The sequence below is a fragment of the Salvelinus namaycush genome, chromosome 7 (assembly GCF_016432855.1).
Source record: "Salvelinus namaycush isolate Seneca chromosome 7, SaNama_1.0, whole genome shotgun sequence".
Lineage (NCBI taxonomy): Eukaryota > Metazoa > Chordata > Actinopteri > Salmoniformes > Salmonidae > Salvelinus > Salvelinus namaycush.
The window spans coordinates 28446006-28468463 of NC_052313.1; the positions used below are offsets into that span (position 1 = coordinate 28446006).

Consider the following 22458-nt stretch of genomic DNA (forward strand, 5'->3'; position numbering starts at 1 on the left):
GCTCAGCTGATTGGTTGACATATTGTAAATTGAGAAATGTTGTGACTGAACTTAAGAAAAAGACAAAGAAAGGATATTACCAAGCAAAGATAAACGAGATAAAACACAATGGGAAAAATACTTTGGACTACCTTAAATGATATCATGAGCAGAACCCAATTAATCTCCATTGTTCATTGAAGTTGATGGGTAATTTGTAATTAAACCTTTAGATATTGAAGAATGGCGGCGCCGGAGGGGATGGCTGCCGTTTTTACGGGCTCTTTACCAATTGTGCTATTTTTTTGTGTTTCCGCATTGTTTAACTTATTTTGTACATAATGTTGATGCTACCATCTCAAAAAGAGCTTCTGGATATTAGAACAGCGATTACTCACCTTAAACTGGACAAAGAGTTGAGTCTGACACAAAGGATATAATGTTGCTCCCGGACAAGTTCCAAATCCCCGTAATTCGCACGAAGGAAGTACAGGGGGTGCAGATCAGGGTGCCTTGTGGGAATTCGTCAGCGAGTGGGTAACCTGCCTCTACCATCCGTTTTATTGGCCACCGTGCAATCACTGGAGAATAAACTGGATGATCTCTGTTCGAGACAATCCTACAAACGAGACATTTAAAAACTGTAATATCTTATCTTTCACCGATTTGTGGCTGACCGACGACACAATATACAGTGGGCTGGGTTTTCCATCGGCAGGACAGAACAGCTACGTCCGGTAAGACAAGGGGTGGGGGGCATCTATTTGTCAATAACAGCTGGTGCGCGATGTCTAAGGGAGTCTTGAGGTATTGCTCGACTGAGGTAGATTACCTCATGATAAGCTGTAGACCACACTATCTACCAAGAGAGTTTTAATCTATATTTTTCGTAGCCATCTATTTACCACCACAAATGAATGCTGGCACTAAGACCGCACTCAACGAGCTGTATAAGGCCATAAGCAAACAAGAAAATGCTCATCCAGAAGCGACGCTCCTAGTGGCCGGGGACTTTAATGCAGGCAAACTTAAATCCTTTTTACCTAATTTCTACCAGCATGTCACATGTGCAACCAGAGGAGAAAAAACTCTAGACCACCTTTACTCCACACACAGAGACTCATACAAAGCTCTCCCTCGCCTTCCATTTGGAAATTCTGACCATAATTCTATCCTCCTGATACAAGCAAAAACTAAAGCAGGAAGTACCAGTGACTCGCTCAATACGGAAGTGGTCAGATGACGCGGATGCTACAATACAGGACTGTTTTTCTAGCACAGACTAGAATATATTCTGGAATTCATCCAATGGGATTGAGTATACACCACCACAGTCACCGGCTCCATCAATAAGTACATCGACGACGTCGTCCCCACAGTGACCGTACGTACATATCTCAACCAGAAGCCATGAATTACAGGCAACATCCGCACTGAGCTGAAGGCTAGAGCTGCTGCATTTAAGGAGCGGGACACTAATCCGGGCGCTTATAAGAAATCCCGCTATACCCTCAGACGAACCATCAAACAGGCAAAGCAGGACTAAGATTGAGCCCTACTACACAGGCTCTGAAGCTTGTCGGATGTGGCAGGGCTTGCAAACTATTACAGACTACAGCTGCCCAGTGACGCGAGCTGCGCTGCCCAGTGATGTAAGCCTATCAGACAGGCTAAATGCCTCTTCATGCTTTTTGCTTCAAGGCAAGCAACACTGAAGCATGCGTGAGAGTAGAGGTCGACCGATTAATCGGAATGGCCGATTTAATTACGGCCGATTTCAAGTTTTCATAACAAATCGGTAATCGGCATTTTTGGATGCCGATCACATTGCACTCCACGAGGAGACTGCGTGGTAGGCTGACTACCTGTTATGCGAGTGCAGCAAGGAGCCACTGTAAGGTGCTAGCTAGCATTAAACGGATCTTTATAAAAAACAATCAATCTTAATAGGGGGGCGCCATTTCGACTTTGTAAAAATTCGTTCCCAAATTAAACTGCCTCGTACTCAATTCTTGCTCGTACAATATGCATATTATTATTACTATTGGATAGAAAACACTCTCTAGTTTCTAAAACCGTTTGAATTATTTCTCTGAGTGAAACAGAACTCATTCTGCAGCACACTTCCTGTCAAGGAGTGAGATTTCTGAAATCGAGGTCTCTGTTCTAGGGTCAGTTTATAAATTCCCATGTAAGCTATGGGGCTACATGCACTGCATACGCCTTCCTCTAGATGTCAGTAAGCGGTGAGAATTTGAATGGAGTGGATTGCACCATCTGGGGCACTATAAAAGCTCATGGAACGGAAGGTCCGACCTTTTCAACGGGGCGCCTGACGCAGGAGGGACATCACAATGGCGTCCTGAAAAGCTTTCGTTTTAGCAGTTCTATATCTCCGGCTCTGATTTAATTATAAATTGTTTCAAAAAATGTAAAAAGGAAAAGTGGAATGTGCATATGTATTCACCCCCTTTGCTATGAAGCCCCTAAATAAGATATGGGCAACCATTTACCTTCAGAAGTCACATAATGAGTCAGATTGCACACAGGTGGACATAATTTGTGTGTCACATGATCTCAGTATATATACACCTGTTCTGAAAGGCCCCACTGAAAGGCCCAACCCTCGAGTGGTTTATGGATTAACATGTACATTTCTTGGAATGGCCTAGTTAAAGCCCAGAACTCAATCCAGTTGAGAATCTGTGGTATGAATTAAAGATCGCTGTACACCAGCGGAACCCATCCAACTTGAAGGAGCTGGAGCAGTTTTGCCTTGAAGAATGGGCAAAAATCCCAGTGGCTAGATGTGCCAAGCTTATATAGACGTACCTCAAGATACCTGCAGCTGTAATTGCTGCAAAAGGTGGCTCTACAAAATATTGACTTTGGGGGGGTGAATAGTTATGCATGTTCAAGTTTTCTGTTTTTTGTGTGTCTTATTTCTTGTTTGTTTCACACAAAAATATTTTGCATCTTCAAAGTGGTAGGCATGTTGTGTAAATCAAATGATACAATCCCCCCAAAAAATCTATTTTAATTCTAGGTTGTAAGGCAACAAAATAAGAAAACTGCCAAGGAGGGTGAATACTTTCGCAAGCCACTGTATATATTTAACCAAAGACTAAAGGAGTGTGTGTCCACAGGTGTGGAATGAAGTTAAAGTAGTTCCACTACCTAAAAATAGTAAAGCACCCATTGCTGGTTGTAACAGCTGCACAATCAGTTTGCTACCTGTTCTTAGTAAACTGATGGAGAGAATTGTGTTTGCCCAAATAAGTTAACTACTGACTTTCAGCATGCATATAGGGCACTCAACAGTACTGCACTGACTCGGATATGACTGATTGGTTCAAATAAATGGGTAATAACATGATAGTTGGAGCTGTATTGTTAGATTTCAGTGCCGCCTTTTGATGTTATTGATCATAAATTGTTATTGACAACTAAACTCACTTGCTATGGCTATACATTGCCTGCCATCATGGTTGGAGAGTTATTTATCCAATAGAACCTGGATTTTGTTCTTCAATGGAAGCTTCTCTAATATCAGATATGTACAGTGCGTTGTCCCTCTGGGCACTTGCCTTGAGCCGTTAATCTTCTCTATTTTTACAAATCGTTTAACACAAAGCTATACTGAAAAAGTATAAATGCCACATGTAATGTTGGTTTCATGAGATTAAATAAAATAAATGTTCCATACACACAACAAGCTTATTTCTCAATTTTGTGCAGAAATTTGTTAACATCCCTGTTGGTGAGCATTTCTCCTTTGCCAAGATAATCCACCTGACAAGTGTGGCATATCAAAAAGCTGATTAAACAGCATTATCATTACACAAGTGCACCATGTGCTGGGGACAATAAAAGGCCATTCTAAAATGTGTAGTTTTGTCACAACACAATGCCACAGATGTCTCAAGTTTTTGAGGTAGCTTGCAATTGGCATGCTGACTGCAGGATTGTCCACCACACCTGTTTCCAGAGAATTTTATGTTAATTTCTCTACCATGAACCCCCTCCAACTGCGTTTCTAGAGAATTTGGCAGTAAGTCCAACCAGCCTCATAACCGCAGACCACGTTTAACCACCCCATCCCAGGACTTCCACATCCGGCTTCTTCACCTGCGGGATCGTCTGAGACCAGCCACCCGGACAGCTGATGAAACTGTGGGTTTGCATAACCAAATAATTTCTGCACAAACCGTACCAGGGTCTTGACCTGACAGCAGTTCGGCGTCGTAACGGACTTCAGTGGGCAAATGCTCACCTTCGATGGCCGCTGATCAATCCCGGTTTCAACTGTACAGGGCAGACGGCAGACAGCGTGTATGGTGTCTTGTGGGTGAGCGGTTTGCTGATGTCAATGTTGTGAACAGAACCTCACCGCCACCATGGGGTAATGGTATGGGCAGGCATAAGCTACGGAAAACAAACACATTTGCATTTTATCAATGGCAATTTGAATGCAAAGATACCGTGACGAGATCCTGATGCCCATTATCATGCCATTCATCCGATGCCATCACCTCATGTTTCAGTTTGATAATGTATAGCCCCATGTCGCAAGGACAGAATTCTCTAATTCCCGCCAATATCCAGCAACTTTGCATCGGCATTGAAGAGTGGATTAGGATTAAATCCATAGATTAGGGCCTAATGAAATTATTTCAATATAACTGTAAATTGAATTTATATGTAACTCAGTTAAATATTTGAAACTGTTGCATATTGCGTGTATTTTTGTTCAGTGTAGGACTATGTATGCGGATTATTCCATACTCTACATGTCAGCACCCAATGCTAGTGAACTCACTGAAATTATTAAGGAGTTAGTCAGTATCACAATGGGTGATTTTAATAATAAATACATCTAAATTTAAAAGCATTGTATTTGGTTCAAAACATTCTCTAAGACCTTAACTTCTCATGGCTGCAAGCCCTAAGTCGGGATCAATATGACAACAGCCACTTCAAGTGCAGGGCGCGAAATTCAAAATATATATTTTTAGAAATATTTAACTTTCACACATTAACAAGTCCAATACAGCAAATGAAAGGTACACATCTTGTGAATCCAGCCAACATGTCCGATTTTTAAAATGTTTTACAGCGAAAACACCACGTATATTTATGTTAGCTCACCACCAAATACAAAAAAGGACAGACATTTTTCACAGCACAGGTAGCATGCACAAAGCCAACCTAACTAACCAAGAACCAACCAAACTAACCAACAAACAACTTCATCAGATGACAGTCTTATAACATGTTATTCAATAAATCTATGTTTTGTTTGAAAAATTTGCATATTTCAGGTATAAATCATAGTTTACATTGCAGCTACAATCAGAAATTGCACCGAAAGCAGCCATAATAATTACAGACACCAATGTCAAATACCTAAATACTCATCATAAAACATTTCTGAAAAATACATAGTGTACAGCAAATGAAAGACAGGCATCTTGTGATTCCAGCCAATGTTTCCGATTTCTTAAGTGTTTTACAGCGAAAACACAATATAGCATTATATTAGCTTACCACAATAGCCAGAAACACAAGCCATTTACCAGCAGCAAATGTTAGCGATCGTAACAAACCAGCAAAAGATATATAATTTTTGACTAACCTTGATAAGCTTCATCAGATGACAGTCCTATAACATCAGGTTATACATACACTTATGTTTTGTTCGAAAATGTGCATATTTAGAGCTGAAATCAGTGGTTATACATTGTGCTAACGTAGCATCTTTTTCCCACAACGTCCGGATATTTTTCTGACACTTTTTCTGACACACATATTCTGACCAAATTACTATTCATAAACATAACTAAAAAATACATGTTGTATAGGAAATGATAGATACACTAGTTCTTAACCTCAATTGGAGTTGTACATAAAGGGAGTGACCATTAAGGAAGTTAAACTTCTTTGTAGAACATTGGATGGTCAGTTATCATGGGCAAGTCATATTGACAAAGTTGTAAAGATTTTTGACACATTAACTGTTTGTTGTTCAGGCTCTGGTCTTGTTCAATCTGTCTGGTAATATGCAGCAAAGAAAGACCTAGCAAAGCTGCAGCTGGCTCAAAACAGAGCCGCATGCCTTGCCCTTAACTGCGCATAGAGAACGAACAACATGCAGGCCAGTGTTTCCTGGTTGAGATATTAACTGCTTCTCTTTTAGTTATGATAAATATTAGTGACACAAATTCCAGATTTTCTGCATAATCAAATAACATTCGGCTCAGACACCCATACATACCCCACAAGACATGCCACCAGGGGTTTCTTCACAGTCCCCAAGTCCAAAACAAAATCATGGCAATGCACAGTTTTAGACTCTTGATCACATGGAACTCCCATCTCTAATTACTCAAGCAAACAGCAAAATTACCTTTAAAAAAAAACAGATTACAAAATAACTTGGGGGACTGTGAGGGGACACACTAACACCTTATTTTATTTGTACCGTTTGGATCATTTTTTTTGTTGCATTGTTTGTACAGGGAGTGTACAAAACATTAGGAACACCTTCCTAATATTGAGTTGCACCCACTTTTGCCATCAGAACATTTTAAATTTGTTGGGACATGGCCTCTACAAGGTGTCAAGCATTCCACAGGGATGCTGGCACATGTTGACTCAATGCGTCCCACAGTTGTCAAGTTGGCTGGATGACCTGTGGGTGATGGACCTTTCTTGATACATACTCATTTACTGTGCTATATATAACCTATGTTACTCGACATCTCTGACTTGTCGGTCTTCCCTCTCTCCATCACTCTCCCTCTCCATCACTCCCGTTACCTCCAATTAGCAGTCTCCCTCGAGAATGATTCCCCCTCACCAACGTCATCATCCTCATCAGCAGCACCATCGTCAGGGTGGCCCTCGAGGGCCCTCCTTCCAGGAGCACAGCGGCAGCACGCTGGCCCTGCAGCCCCTTCTCCCTCTGCACATGGCCCAACGCGGGGCACCAGTCAGGCCCCAGATGGAACCACCACACCGCATGATGAGTCCCCCTCCCTCACACAACCACCAACAGCAGCAGCAGCCCAAGAACATCCACATCAACCCCCATTTCAGGGGCCCTGCATCCTCCCCTGCACAAGGTAGGTCTGCACTTTGGGCTGCTCTGCATGTTTGCAGGGCCAAATAGCACCCCATTCCCTAGATAATGCACAACTGTTGGCCCTGGTCAAAGTAGTGCTTTATATAGGGAATTAGGGTGCTATTTGATACGCACACCTGGTCCTCTTTCATTGGCTTCTGACTTATTTTAATGATGGTGCCTCTTCTGTTGAATGTTGTGAGTGTGCAATTTAGGTGAAGGCATAAGATGCAATTTCGTTGGCAGTTATCGGTGCACTGCTTTGAAAAGTGTTATGTTTGGGTTGAATGACATGAGGATACTTCTCAAAGCCAGTAATAAGTTTGTTGTTTTTTGCCAGCATCTCCATTCCTCAATCTGTTTATCTGCCCTGTCTTTCCAGACTGCCATTGAAGTGTGTGTGTGTGACTGTGTGTGTGGAGGGGGACAGGATAACGGGAGTGTTTTAACGAGGTTGGCAAATGTCCCTGAACCCATATAGTGCATTTGGAAAGTATTTAGACCCCTTGACTTTTTCTACATTTTGTTACGTTACAGCCTTATTCTAAAATGGATTACATCGTTTTTTCCCCCTCCTCAATCTACACACAATATCCCATAATGACAAATAAAAATCACATTTACATAAGTATTCAGACACTTTACTCAGTACTTTGTTGAAGCACCTTTGGCAGTGATTACAGCCTCGTTCTTTAGTTCCTTTTTGCCTCTGTCCAGATGTGTACATTCAGAGATTTGTCCCAAAGCCGCTCCTGCTTTGTCTTGGCTGTGTGCTTGGGGTCGTTATCCTGTTGGAAGGTGAACCGTCATCTCTTTCTACTTTACTCCGTTCATGTTTCCCTCGATCCTGACGAGTCTCCCAGTCACCTGCCGCTGAAAAACATCCCTACAGCATGATGCTGCCACCACCATGCTTCACCGTAGGGATGGTGCCAGGTTTCCTCCAGACGTGACGCTTGTCATTCAGGCCAAAGAGTTCAATCTTGGTTTCATCAGACCAGATAATCTTGTTTCTCATTGTCTGCGAGTCCTTTAGGCGCCTTTATGGCAGGCTATCATGTGCCTTTTACTGACGCCCGGCTTCCGTCTGGCCACTCTACCATAAAGGCCTGATTGGTGGAGTGCTGCAGAGATGGTTGTTCTTCTGGATGGTTCTCCCATCTCCGCAGAGGAACTCTGGAGCTCTTTCAGTGACCATCAGGTTCTTGGTCACCTCCCTGATCAAGTCCCTTCTCCCCCAGTTGCTCAGTTTCTCTGGGCAGCCAGCTCTAGGAAGTGTCTTGGTGGTTCCAAACCACTTTTTATTTATGAATGGTGATGGCCATTGTGTTCTTGGGGACCTTCAATGCTGAAGACATTTTTTGGTAACCTTCCCCAATCCTGTCTTGGGGGCTCATGGCTTGGTTTTTGCTCTGACATGCACTGTCAACTGTGGGACCTTATATAGACAGGCGTGTGCCTTTCCAAATCATGTCCAATCAATTGAATTTACCACAAGTGGACTTCGTTGTGGAAACATCTCAAGGCTGATCAATGGAAACAAGATTCTCAATTTCGAGTCTCATAGCAAAGGTCCTGAATACTTATGTAAATGAGTTATTTCTGTTTTTTAGGTTTAATACATTTGCAGAAATGTCTGAACCTGTTTTCACTTTGTTATAGTGTGTAGATTGATGAGGGGGGGAAATAATTTAACCTCTATTGGATCCCTTAAGCGCGAATCCTGCTCGAATTCCGTTAGCGGGATTGATTTGACAACATCCAGTGAAATTGTAGCGCGCCAAATTCAAACTACAGAAATATCAAGATTCAACCTTCACGAAAATATAAGTGTAATACATCAAAATAAAGCTTAACTTCTTGTTAATCCAGCCGCTGTGTCAGATTTAAAAAAGGCTTTACGGCGAAAGCAAACCATGTGATTATCTGAGGACAGCGCCCCGCATACAAACACATGAAAATAATTTTTCAACCAGGCAGGTGCGACACAAAAGTCAGAAATAGCCATATAATAAATGCCTTTTGAAGATATTTTTGCAATCTCAAATGTCTGTGACACAATGAATGGTCGTTTTGTTCGATAAATTCCTTCTTTATATCCCCAAAATGTCCATTTATTTGGCGCGTTTGATTCAGAAATAGACCGTTTCCAACATGACTACAAAGTATCTAAGTTACCTGTAAACTTGGTCCAAACATTTCAAACAACGTTCCTAATCCAACCTCAGGTATCCTAAAATGTAGAAAGAGATGACGGTAAAATGATGACGACATAAACTGTTTCTAATACCGGATAAAAACAACGTGAAGCGCGCTCCAGTTCACGCGCAACAAAAGACTAAAGCCCTTCAGAGTGACACCTACAAAGAACAGCTCTACTTCTTCATTTCTCAAAAGAAAAACATCGAACAATTTCTAAAGACTGTTGACATATAGTGGAAGCCATAGGAACTGCAATCTGGGCCCTAATAAATCAGGTCTCCCATAGAAAACCATTGGAAAACAGTGACCTCGATTTTTTTTCCCCTGGATGGATTGTGCTCGGGGTTTCGCCTGCCACATCTGTTCTGTTATACTCAGACATTATTCTAACAGTTTTAGAAACTTCAATGTTTTCTATCCAAATCTACTAATTATATGCATATCCTAGCTTCTGGGCCTGAGTAGCAGGCAGTTTACTTTGGGCACGCTTTTAATCCGGATGTGAAAATACTGCCCCCTATCCCAGAGAGGTTAATCCATTTTAGAATAAGGCTGTAATGTAACAAAATGTGGGAAAGGGTCTGAATACTTTCCGAATGTGCTGTATATACAACGTACTGTCCTTTACAATTTCTGCTGTTAATTTAATCCCCATTGCCAGTTACATCAAACTGATTATGAATTGAAGATGCATGTAATATTTACTGAAGTCAAAAAGCTTAGCTAATACTGTATGATGAAGTGGCCTCAGAGCCAAATGTACCCATCTACCTTAACCTGTAGTCCTTTAAGAGAACTACAACCGCATGCTTTTACTATGTTTATTCTTTAATTCCTTTTTGCCTCTGTCCAGATGGGTGCAAGTGGGAGCCCATTTTGGAGGTGAAATATAAAAACAGTTCTCAGACAAACGCTAGATCCACATTTGGTGCGACGTGTGAGAGCCTTCAAACGTGCCTGTGTAACAGCTCACGGAGGGGTGTCTAATGGACTGCCTCTCCTTCTCCCCACACTCGTTCTCTCTTCCTATTCCCATTTCTTTCTCGACCCCCAATCTTCTACATCTTTCTCTGTCTGCAGTGCCCTTGCTGCCTCCTGCCCAGAGCCAGCCCAGACCTGCTGTGGGTCCTCAGAGGTTCCCTGTGAGTAGCAGCTGCTCCCCCCTCTCCGTTAACAGTGTGGACCTTTTTGTGAGAGAAATGTCATTATGGCAATTAGATGCCCACTCGGATCCAAATACTGTTAGAGCAAATCTGTAAACTCTGATACCAAATCTGTCTGCACAACTGGAAATGGTTGATAGGGGCTTTAGGCAGTGGCTATGGTGGCAGGCTTAGTTTAGTTTGCACTCTTCATGGATGCGCTAGGGCTCAGACTCTGAGGTTGGCATCATAATGAAATCCTGAAATCAGGGCTGCCTCCCAAATTGAACCTTATTCCCTACATAGTGCACTCCATCTGACCAGAGCCCTATGGGAATAGGGTACCATTTGGCACGCAGCCCGAGATAAAGCCTACCACCGCCAGTGAAAATACCACTTTTTATTCGCCAGTGAAAATACCACTTTTTAGGACAAGTTTGTCCCAAAGCAGAACAGTCCTTTTAGAAGGCTGTTTGAATGGGTAAAACATGCCCAAAACACAGTTTTGTTTCATACTCTGGGCTAAAAAGATAGTCAGGTAGTCAAAGAAAGGAATATGGAGTCATTGAAGAGCCTCAGAGTAAACTAGAACCCATTACAGAGATAACAGGAAAGTAATGCTTTTTTAAAGTGATTACAAACATTGTGGGGGAAGTGGATTGGCTAGGCAGCCAAATATGCCTCAAGTTACTCTGTTACATCCCAAATGGCACCCTATTCCCTACATAGTGCACTACTTTTGGTCAGAGCCCATAGTGCTCTGGTCAAAAGTAGTGCACTATGTAGGGTATAGGGTGCCATTTGGGATGCAGACTCAGTTCTCCCAGCTAATGATGCCCAGGCATCAGGTGGCGCTGGTGCTGACTGACACCTTCCCGGGATGAGCGTTTTTATATGGATTTATGCAAATCAGCTTAAACATTTGAAAATGGCTGCGTCCAATTGCATTTGGCAAAAGGTTTACAAATGAGCCAGGGTCTCGCGTTAGTCTGTTATTTGGAAATTGCCTACATTTTATTCAGTCTTCCTCGTCTCCTCTCCATTTTCAATTTTCCAGTGCCAGTTTCCATCAGTCTGTGATGGCGGTGGACATTGATAGCAGAGAGAGTGCTTCAGTGTGTGTAGCAGAGCTGTTTTACACTTTTGTCAGAGTTTGAGGGAGAGGCTAAGCTGACGCCAAGCATAGTGTTGGTTTGCCCAGCTGTCAATCACTTTTAGGCTGCTGTTGCCACAGACGGGATTTGAAATACATGTGACAAAAAGACCTGCAATATCCATGTACGACTGGGCACCAGGTTACGGATGATTATCATATATTATCAAATGTAATTGTTCAAGGAGGCGGCAGAGATTGAGATTATGCCTCTAATATTCTGTAATATCGTTATATGAACAATATTGTTAATCAGGGGGTCCAATTAAGAGCTCATTAGGGGGCTATAATGATGAAAAAACTGCTAGTCAAGAATATATTTTTATGTTTTGTAATTTGCATGTAGTTGAAATAGTATCCATTATATCACGTGCTTGGTGGTGCCGTACCGTATATTAATTTAGCAGTGGCTGGCCGCTGCTTCTAAATCGTTGCAGCCATGCCAATAAAAATAAAAATTGCGATGGTAAAACTTAAACCAGATATAAAGTATATAGAAAAGATAAAAGAGCTATATATCTTTGAGAACTAATGATCGGCAATAAAAACTAGTCAGAGAATCTAAAATAAAAATATCATGACATGGGGGGGCCCCCATTGATTTTGTTATGTTTTAGTCACTCAGATAACATAAAACGCCATAAGCCATGGTCAAATGTGTAGAATTGTAGGAAATTCATTTTTTTAAAGTAACATGTTCTCTCTGCCCCCTGGCAAAATGTGTAGAATTGCAGGAAATTTACTTTAAAGCAGCCAAAGAGGATAGCCTTTAAAATCTTTGGTCGGACACCACGCAATTGGCCATGCCCAAAATCACACCCCCCCCCATGCTAACTTTGCCACCGCTGCTGAAAAGAATCCTAGGGGAAACACTGTGGTGAAAGTATCATTTATATTTAGCCATTTTATTTCAAATATGAATACATTGTAATATCATCAGGTTAGATATTGAAAACATGAAAGTAGCCTTGGTTCCACATTGTCCAAGCTACAAAGAACTTTAAACGATGACATTGAAGTCCCATCGGGAACATTTTCTGTCCGACGGTAGAGGCACTTATCTAACATGTCTTTCAGACTCATTGGTCAACAGCACCATTGTCCTTAGAAAGGTGAAATCCCTCCCTCATCAGTGGCAACAATATGCAATTTGTACAAAACACTATGTCCAAAGAGGGAACAACCAAAAGAAATGTCACTTCTAATCCTCTTCGTTTCCATTTCTCATTGAATGGTTTGACATTTGGCCCGGTCCATTGTATGACATTTGTCTTAGCTAGCCCTCTTCTCTTTCCGAGGGGGATATCTGCAGCATCAGTTACACATTGAGCACCTCTCAGCCTGTTTATCGAGGATTAACACTCAGAGGATGAGCCGCGTTATCAAATTCATACAAATTTCCAGAGGTATTATGTATACACCCAAGCCTCCATTGTGTATACCGGACTGACCTTTGCAACAGAGCTTTAACGTCCAAACTAACAATGTGATCCGCTCCCTCTCCTCCTCTGCTTCGTTAAGCCCCGTTGATTAACTTTCTGTTAAGCAACTTTGGCGACTCTCTCCAGTCCAGCATTCAAAAACACCCCTCGATCCCTCTCTAAATGCCGTCAGTCTACCGGCGAATCAGGATGGATTAAGCTTAGATAGCATCTTAAGTCATTTATAAAGCGGCAAAGAGGGAGGGAGGTCTAAGCACCGCATTTGTGGAAGTGCCACATGTTGAGTTGAAGGTTAATTTTTCAACAGAGACTGATGTTTAAGAGGATAAAGGAGAGACGGGCTGTAAGGGGGGCTTCTTATTCCAAGGAGGGATTAGCGGATCGTTATCTGCTGCTTTTCCTTGAAGGTAGATTAGACGCCGCACGGTGGGGGGGATTGTGTGCTGTGTGGAAAGTGGAAAGCTGTTGTACATACAAAATGGGTGGCTGGAACAAAGAAATTAGCACTGATTTAACCCAAGCCCAAAATGCTTTGCCATCCTTGTTCCCGGAATGCGAGCAGGTCACGTAAACAAAGTTTATATGGTGGCTTTAGTGCAGGTTTACAATAGCGATGCTGTAATTCACATTTTTTCATACGATATTTTACAATATTTGAACCGTTTCTCAAATGGACGTTTTCTTGACCAAAATGGCAGATTTTGTCATGTTGCTGATGATATTAGCTGATGTACGAAGGGCTATATAAAAAATAAACGAAAAAAATAAACTTAACTTGATTTGCTATGATCCAATGACTACTCTAGTGAGTTATAGAGGTTTATTCTCAATGGTATTTTCTCTGAATATTTGTGTGCACAACTATACATTTCACGCGAGTCAACATCGTGCCTAATGAGAATAATCCTAGCCATTACATTTTGAGCACTCACTCCCTTTCTAGTATAATATTATTACCCGAAATGTCCATTTGGGGGGGGGGGGGGGGGGTTTAATTAGTTTGTGATTACAGTGGTTCCCAATGTGGAATTAAATGCATGAGTGTTTTTGTGTGCTCCTCTCCCCCAATCACAGGGACCGGGGGACTTCCAGCAACAGCACGTGCCGGGTAATTTCGGGCAGAGGCCCTCCCATCACATGGAGCCCTGGAGGAACCAGCCTCCCCCCACCCCCCAGGACAGAGAGCCTTTCTTCATCGGGGGTGAGACCACAGCCCTGCGTCCCAAACGGCACCTTATTCCCTTTTTAGCGCACTATTTTTTGTTATTGTCCCAAATGGCACCCTATTCCCTACATGGTGCACTAATTTTGACCAGGGAGCTCTGGTCAGAAGTAGTGCACCACATAAGGAACAGGGTGCCATTTGGGACGTAGCCCTCCTTACCTAGCCCCACACACCCAACTCACCCACCCATGCCTCCTTCCCTGCCTTTAAGGGGTTTACGTCTTCTCTCTTAGCATATCTAACCCTTCTGGGCATTAACCCCTAGCAGTACACCTTCAGGGTACGCTGCAAGGGTAATTGCGGAGTTCCATTAACTCAATTAATGTTATGTATGTGCTCATGCATGCATTTGAAATGAGTCGGGGCTCCTAATGTACATGCGTATCACTTCTCCATTTACTGCTTATGTGGAATGAGAATACCATCAAATATTTGTGTCGTGTTCTGTTAAAATAAATGTACGCCTATGTATTGGCAGTCGCTGTCTGATGTATTGAAAGTGAGTGGAGATGCGGCAAACAACTTGAAGTCTCAGTTGTGGTTCTTTCCTCCCTCCTATTTCCCCTCCTGTTCTATAGAGCCAGGGCGGTTCCCAGGGCAGCAGCTGCTCATGTTCGATCACCAGAACTCCGGCTTGCTCATGAACAGTAATAACCACCAGCTCTCCAGCCAGGGCCACATGGCCTTCAACCAGCCAAGCCCAGGGGGGTTCAACCAGCCAGGCCAGGGCCCAGGGGGCCAGCTAGGGATGTTCCAGAGAGAGCCCCCCAGACCTAACCTGCCTCCCCAGGGCCGCCACCAGGGCATGGCCAGCCTGACTGGGCACAGTGGACCCACCAACACCAGGCTCTTCATGGGCCACCGTCAGCCCGGTTTCCCACAGCAGCAGGGGACTCCCGGGCCGTTCCCCTCACAGCAGCTCCAGTTTGGGATGCAGGTACGGATGAGAGTAAGTGAATCTACTACCAATTAACATGTGTGGTGGTGGCCTGCACTCTGCCTGCGCAAGAGGCGTGCGGAATGATTTAAGCATTGGTCCACAAATGGGAATGTTATCTATTTGTTAATTCGTTTGTTTACTCTGCATGGAAGGGAATCTGTTCAGTTTGTATTGTAAACTCTGGCTTTTCCAAGCTTCTTCACGATCTGTAATTATTCAGTGCCTGTTGAGATGCATGTCAAATGTGAAATATGGGCCTTTTCTTATTTTATAAACCAATCGTGTATTTCACCCAGTTTTCTCTGGATTATTAAAATGTTGGAAACCCGAGTAATGATCACATAAATAAGTCAAGCACGTTGAATATTCCCTGTTAGTGAAGCAGTCATAAAAACGGTTAGTATTTCTGAGACCTCCCTCCCTTGTGGTATGTATGGTGAGCCACAGACAAGAGTGCCCTCTAGTGTACGACTCATAGTTCTACCTCGGTTACCGCGGCTATATGAGGACACCGATTGGAGGTTAATCAAATGCATGTAACAGTTTCTCCTTGAAGAAGCTTGAATCGTGTGCGTATGACAATTCAGAACTGTGGCTTTTTCCCATCAAATTATTATTAAATTATTCGAATTATTTGTCAAAACCGTACGTCTTAAGACCATGTCAAAGTTAAACTCACTCATTCTGCCCGCTTTGTCTTTTTTTTGTTTTTAAATTAAAACTAGGGCTTGATGCAGCACGGCCTTCTCCACTCGCAGCTCCAGCATCATGACTTGCCTCTATCCCATCAGCAACAACAACATCAGCAGCACCACAGACAGGACCTGTCTCAGCCGCCCCTCCAGCACCACTCTCACCCCCATCCCAACGAGCAGCGGCAAGGCCTCATGATGCACCATGGCGGCGGGCAGGGCCAGCCCCCCTTCCACCAGCAGCAGATGCAGCAGCACGGCAGCCCCAGACAGATGCACCCTAGCGGGCCCCGCCCCCAGAACCTCCAGCAGCGTAACGCCCCCATCAGGCCAAGGATGGTGAGGAGCCGCGTTTTAGTTTTTCCCTTTTCGTTTCAGAATTGTGAAATGATTGTGCTCACAATCGGTCATAGGACTGTTTGGGTTTATGGTTCCAAACGATTTTTGAATGAATTGACATGCTTTACTTTCAATCAAAAACCCAAACGGGCACAAAAAGAAAATCACATTGGTTATGTAGGCTACGCATATCAAGCAAATGTCAATACAAATCATCCCTCCCCTTTCCACAGAGCCCTCCTGCCCCCAAAGTCATTCCCCAGCGCAACAGCAACCTCCGCGAGCTCCCCGTGGCACCTGGCAACCAAAACGCGAACAACGTCCGCCCCGCCTCTGCGCCAAACGCCTCCAACGTCAGGCCCGTTGCCAGGGCAATGCAAGGAGGGGCGCGACCGGGCCTGAACCCTCGGCCGGTACCCGGCGGTGGCAGAGGAAGAGCCCAGCCTGCTGCTGCCAACAAGGCTGCAGCACAGCTACCTGGGCCACATGGAAGAACGGTGGTTCGCAGGGATTCCACAAGCACTCGGCCAAACACAGCAGTACAGGTCAGTTCTGCACCACATGTAAATGGCACCCTATTCCCTATATAATGTAATAAAGCTCTGGTCAAAAGTAGTGTACTATGTAGGGAATAAGATGCCAGTTCAGACACACCTAAAAGGAGTGTCTAAATTAAACAGTGTTGTGGCTAAAACGGGAAAACAACTTGAAACGGCTGGGATTTCTATGTGCGACTCATTCGCAATATAGAGAGAATTTAGAAAATGAGCAATAGGTTTTATTTCGTTAATCGTTTTCTCTGTTTTATCACATATTCAAGGCATGGAGCTAATTTGAGAATGCTTTCTTATTTTGACAGACGGTGTGCCTGTAATTTTCAGTAACCTGAGATAAGCCGAGCGAAGCCCGCCGTGATCCTAAGTGGGGTAGTTCTATTTATTTAATGGCCCGATCATAAGGTTAGAAATGAGATGAGACTCGTTCACAGAGGAGTCCATTAGAAAATTAATCAATACCATCGTGGTATATTTCTCTGGGGGGGATATCGCTTTTCATTGCTACTGTGAATGTCACACCAATTTAGACGGTTCCAATGGTAAACACTGTAACTCTGTGGTTGCGTCTCAAATGGCACCCTATTCCCTATAGTGCACTGCTTTTAACGAGCGCTGGTCAGAAGTAGTGCACTATAATGGGAATAGTGTGAGGCAGGGCTGGGAATTGCCAGGGACCTCACAATACGATTGTGTATTGCTATTATCACAATTCTATGTATTCACTGAGGGTACAAAACTTTAGGAACATCTGCTCTTTCCATGACAGAATGACCAGATGAAAGTTGTAATCCCTTATTGATGTCACCTGTTAAATCCACTTCAGTCAGTGTAGATGAAGGGGAGGAGATCGGTTAAAGATGGATTTTTTAAATCCTTGAGGCATGGATTGTGTGCCATTCAGAGGGTGAATGGGCAAGACAAAGATCTAAGTGCCTTTTGAACGGGGGATGGTAGTAGGTGCCAGGCATACCGGTTTGAGTGTGTCAACAACTGAAACGCTGCTGGGTTTTTCCACGCTCAACAGTTTCCTGTGTGTGTCATGAATAGACCACCATCCAAAGGACATCCAGCCAACTTGACACAACTGTGGGAAGCATTGGAGTCAACATGGGCCAGCATCCTTATAGAATGCTTTTGACACCTTGTAGAGTCCATGCCCCAATGAATTGAGGCTGTTCTGAGTGTAAAAGGGTGCTGCAGAGGGACAAGAGAGAGCCATGAGAAAACCAGTTTTGATCAATCGTGGAAATTAAAGTGCTGAAAACAAAATGGGCTCCCTATTTAAAAAGAGCAAGCTATGAAGGATAAACACTGGAGTTTTGGTGCAGGTACAGCAAGCTAGCGCAAAAATAATAATGCAATATTGTCGGAAAGATACGCTATATCGGCAAAAATAATATCCCGATATGAAACTATCGATTTCTTTCCCCATCAGTAGTCTGAGGGCCCATTGGGCTCTGGTCAAAAGTAGTGCACTATATAGAGAATAGGGTTCCATTGGGGAAGCAAGCCTGTGTTACTAGCACATTGTGAGTTTGTGTCTTTGTGATGTTTCTCATATTGTTCGATTTGTTGTAGGATCCGGATGAGGACGAGGAGACGCGGCAGTACCGTCTGAAGATCGAGGAGCAGAAGCGTCTCCGGGAAGAGATCCTGAAGAGGAAGGAGATGAGGAGGCAGATGCAGGCAAGCGTCCGCAAGAAGGAGCTACTGGAACGCATCAACGGCCAGGGTGACCCACCACAACAACAACAACAGCCGCAACACCACCAACAACAACTGCAGCGTCAGTTTCCTCCTAAACCTCAACAGCCCCAGCAAGGCACTTCTGCCTTCCCTCCCAACGGCACCCCACAGACGCCCCCCGCACTCCGCCAGAACGTCAAGACCCGCCTGACCAAGGGTGAGCAAGCCCCGGCTCCAGGCTGGCAGGGCGGCCAGCAGGGACGTAACACCTGCCCCGGGGGCCCTGGTCCCAACCCTCACCAGCAGGCACAGTGGCAACAGCAACACGTTACCCAGCTGAACCCTATCAGACCAGGTGGGGCCCCTCTCATGGGGAACATGCCCATTCAGGGAGTCCCGATGGCGGCTCTGGGTTCAGGCCAGGCCCAGTCTCTGGGGCCTAAATCAGGGGTGAAGAGAACTGTGATGCAGCGAGCCAACAGTGGAGACGGAGCGGGCCCACAAGTCCCACAGAAAGTTAGAGTGGTCAAGCTTCTAGGAGGGGTGAGTTCCTGGTTTGGTGATTTGCTTTTGGACTGACAGACATAGGGTTGCAAAATTCCAGGAGAATTACGGAATCCGGAGGGAATAAACAGGAAATCCTGGAAAACCTGGGAATTTGGGGAAAATGTACCAGAATTTTGCAATCCTAAATAAACAGCATCTTTGTTTCGTTTTGCCTTTGTCCTGCAGTTCGTTCGGTGCCCTCTATTGTTTCCTTGAAAGTGAATTCAACGTAAGAATTTCCAGATACTTTTAAAGGTCACCCACTCACTAGGACCACATGTTTTGTAACCTATTTGGAATGCCATATGGCTCTCATTTTGGCAAGATGTATCCATAAAGTGTCCCATTTCCTTTGTTTTTGTGGTGGTATTGAAGATGAGGCGCTTCCACACTCATCTTAGCTTTAAAATACTAATAGAAACCAGTCATTAATGTGAACTGTCTGGCATTTCTCTGACATTTATTAAATGTAATTGGTGTTTGAGACACCACTGCTCTTAAAGGTTGGTGTTTGTCCTTTTTGAAGGCATACCCATATTGTTTTTAAAAGATCTAGACGGGGGAACTTTAAGTGTAAAACAGGCAAGACGGTTATGAGCCAACTCGGTCCAGATTCAGAAATCCCTCCTTTGTCAGCGTTGGATCATTTTATTCTTGTTGGTTCAAATCACTACTGACGCCTTAATTATGAATTAATCACGGTTGTAAATTGGAAAAGGCTTTGTGTATAAACATTCGTATCTGTCGTTGAGGCAGTTGTGAGATGTGATGTATTTTGGAGTAAGCTGCTTTGCTCACATCCCAGAGGATAAGGCTGTAAAGGCTGCATCACAGGCTCTCTCTCTGCTGCCCTAAATGAAGATAACGGAGTGTCAGCCACGTTAATAGAAACCTGTTCCTAGCTATCTGAAGTGCCGCATCTCCGAGGGAGAGAGGAAGCCCATAGCTGTGCTGAAAAAGCAGATTCTCCAGATGCTCTCTCCTCCGCCACACATTGTTCCGCTGTCATCGGCAGCCTGACAATGTTATCTCGCTCCCTCCCTCCCTCTCTCCAGCAGCCGCCTCTCAGGTGTGTGAGCCATAGAAACGTCAACCCACGACTCGCGTCAATTAATCTTCCCTTAGCAGGGCGGCTCTGCGCCATAATACCTGTGTAAGAAAGAGTCGCCACTTTTGAGGGAATTGGATTTGTATAGCTTAGGCAGTGCAGATAAGGGGGGGGGGGGGGGGGTTTAATCAGGCAGAATAGGGCCCTACAATGCAACATGCGCTACAAAAGCCAGGGGGGTGGGGAGGAGACGGGGTGGGGTAAAGGGACGGGGAACATGTGAAGCCGGTGTCACTCGGGTGTAATGCAGCTTAGCATCTGATGGGTGCAATCAGCAGCTGTAGATTTCTATAGGAGGATTAATCCATTTACTGTGGGATGACGGCAGGAGACCGGTCAAAGTCAGATAGCACTGCTGTCTTTCTCTCTTTTCCTTGTATTGATCTGTCACATTAAGAGGAGGAGGAGGAGAGAAGAGACAGCCTTCATCTCTTTCCGCGTGTGGGTGTGTATGTGTGTAGGCTGTACGGCCCTAGCTATCTGTAACTATTTAATAACGAGAGCGTAACCATGTTGGATCCATTCTCAGCATGAGGCCCACAGCGCTCCGCCGCAAAGCTAATGTCTTCATGGGTATTGTGGTGTGAGAACAGGAAAGCCAGACTGGCTTCAGATATTGCTGAAGGGCGCATTTCAACAGGACCTTTTTCAACCGTTTTGATGTTCGATTTGATGTCTGGAATCCGTGACCGGTCTTGTGTTCTCTGCGTCGCCAGGCCCTTGGATCCAATCGAGGGACTCCATCCAGACCACACTGTGTAACAGTTAAAATCGAGAAATGAGTCGAAAGTCTGTTGGTCGGCGTATGCGCCCCAAATGGCACTCTATGGCCTGCGATAGTGCACTACGTTGGCACCCTATTCCATACAAAGTGCACTACTTTTGACCAGAGCCCCCCAATGGGACTCTGGTCAAAAGTAGTGCACTATAACGGGAATAGGGTGCCATTTAGGACACAACCCTGCAGTCTATTTACTTTGCCTGTACTGTGTGATCTCTAGGGAGGAGATGTGAGTGGTGCCAGCGCCCCAATCCAGCAGCAGGCCACCAAGCCAGCCCCCCAGCTCCGCCAGGGCCCAGTGAGGAAGGTAACCCTGGCCAGCCCCCCCGGAGGACAACCCATACAGGGCCTGGTCACACAGGGGGGCAGAGGGGGCATGGGCAACAGGGTAGGTTGTTATATCTACTCATACCTATCACCATTACGAGCACTACACAAAAAAACAGTGTATGTGTCCCAAATGGCACCTTATTCCCTACATAGCCATTTGAGGTGCCATTTGGGATGGAACCAGTGGACTCTAAACAGGGCCGAGCTAACATGCTATAGCGTTACTTACCAGGGCCTAAAAATGTTTTTTTTGTCCACCAGCCAGTACTGTCATATTAAGGGCAGGTGTATTTTTGACAGGAACGCTACCTAGAACTTTCATCTTTTAAATATAGATGTAAGAAAATCCTCTCTTAATACATTGCTATTCGCTATGTTTTTCATGCCTCTGGCGTTCCCCTGCTGTTTGTTAGTAGCTGTACCATTTGGAGCAGGTCTGGTAATAACTTAAGACAGGACAGTATGCCAGGTGTAGTAATGTTGACAAGCTGAGAGTCAGTGTGACACGACTGCTACACGGGGTCCCCTGGCCTCTCTGCACGCTTGTCACCAGCCCGCCGTCTCGGCGGACGGGACGGACGCTCTTGGCTCGGCGACACTGACAGGGAAAGGCAGCCACCATGACGCCTGGTTGGCTGGCTCTCTCCTTCTTTGTACTCTGGGTTCGCTCCCCCTTTCCGCCGCGGCGGCTGACGAACGGACACACCACTCCCTCGCTCGCTCGCTCTCGTATGAAGAAGATGCAACAGATGCGCGCAGGCAGAAGTCATGTTTTGACGTTGACGCTGTATGTAGAAATATAATAAGTCAATCAAGCAAAAGCACCAGCTCAGCGGCCCGGAGATGTTTATGAGAAAATGGAGGAGAAAAAAACAGCAGGTTTTTGAATTTTTACTAATGCTGAAAAACAGTAGACCCTGGTAGATGTAAGTCTCTCTGGATAAGACTGCTAAAGGACGTAAATGTACAGTGTATTCAGACTTTTTCCACATTTTGTTACGTTACAGCCTTATCCTAAAATTGATTAAATAGTTTTTTCCTCATTAATCTACACACAATACCCCATGATGACATAGCGGAAACATGTTTTTAGACATTTTTGCTCATTTATAAGAAAGAAAAACAGGAATATTCAGACCCTTTGCTATGAGACTTGAAGTTGAGCTCAGGTGCATCTTGTTTCCATTGATCATCCTTGATGTTTCTACAACTT

The 22458-nt window shown here is 44.4% G+C and overlaps 1 protein-coding gene across 3 annotated transcripts in view; it reads left to right on the forward strand.

Moving 5' to 3' along the window:
• LOC120051173 (RNA-binding protein 33-like) overlaps window positions 1-22458 on the forward strand; it is a 58374-nt gene that overhangs the window by 28843 nt on the left and 7073 nt on the right. Inside the window, exons 9-16 of one of the 3 annotated variants that reach the window (XM_038997893.1) lie at window positions 6809-7103; window positions 10385-10446; window positions 14116-14242; window positions 14845-15215; window positions 15932-16237; window positions 16471-16782; window positions 18373-19023; window positions 21136-21303. In XM_038997893.1, coding sequence (XP_038853821.1) covers window positions 6809-7103; window positions 10385-10446; window positions 14116-14242; window positions 14845-15215; window positions 15932-16237; window positions 16471-16782; window positions 18373-19023; window positions 21136-21303 — 2292 coding nt within the window. The remainder of the gene's footprint in view (window positions 1-6808; window positions 7104-10384; window positions 10447-14115; window positions 14243-14844; window positions 15216-15931; window positions 16238-16470; window positions 16783-18372; window positions 19024-21135; window positions 21304-22458) is intronic. The other 2 variants (XM_038997895.1, XM_038997894.1) reach the window with 2 other exon arrangements.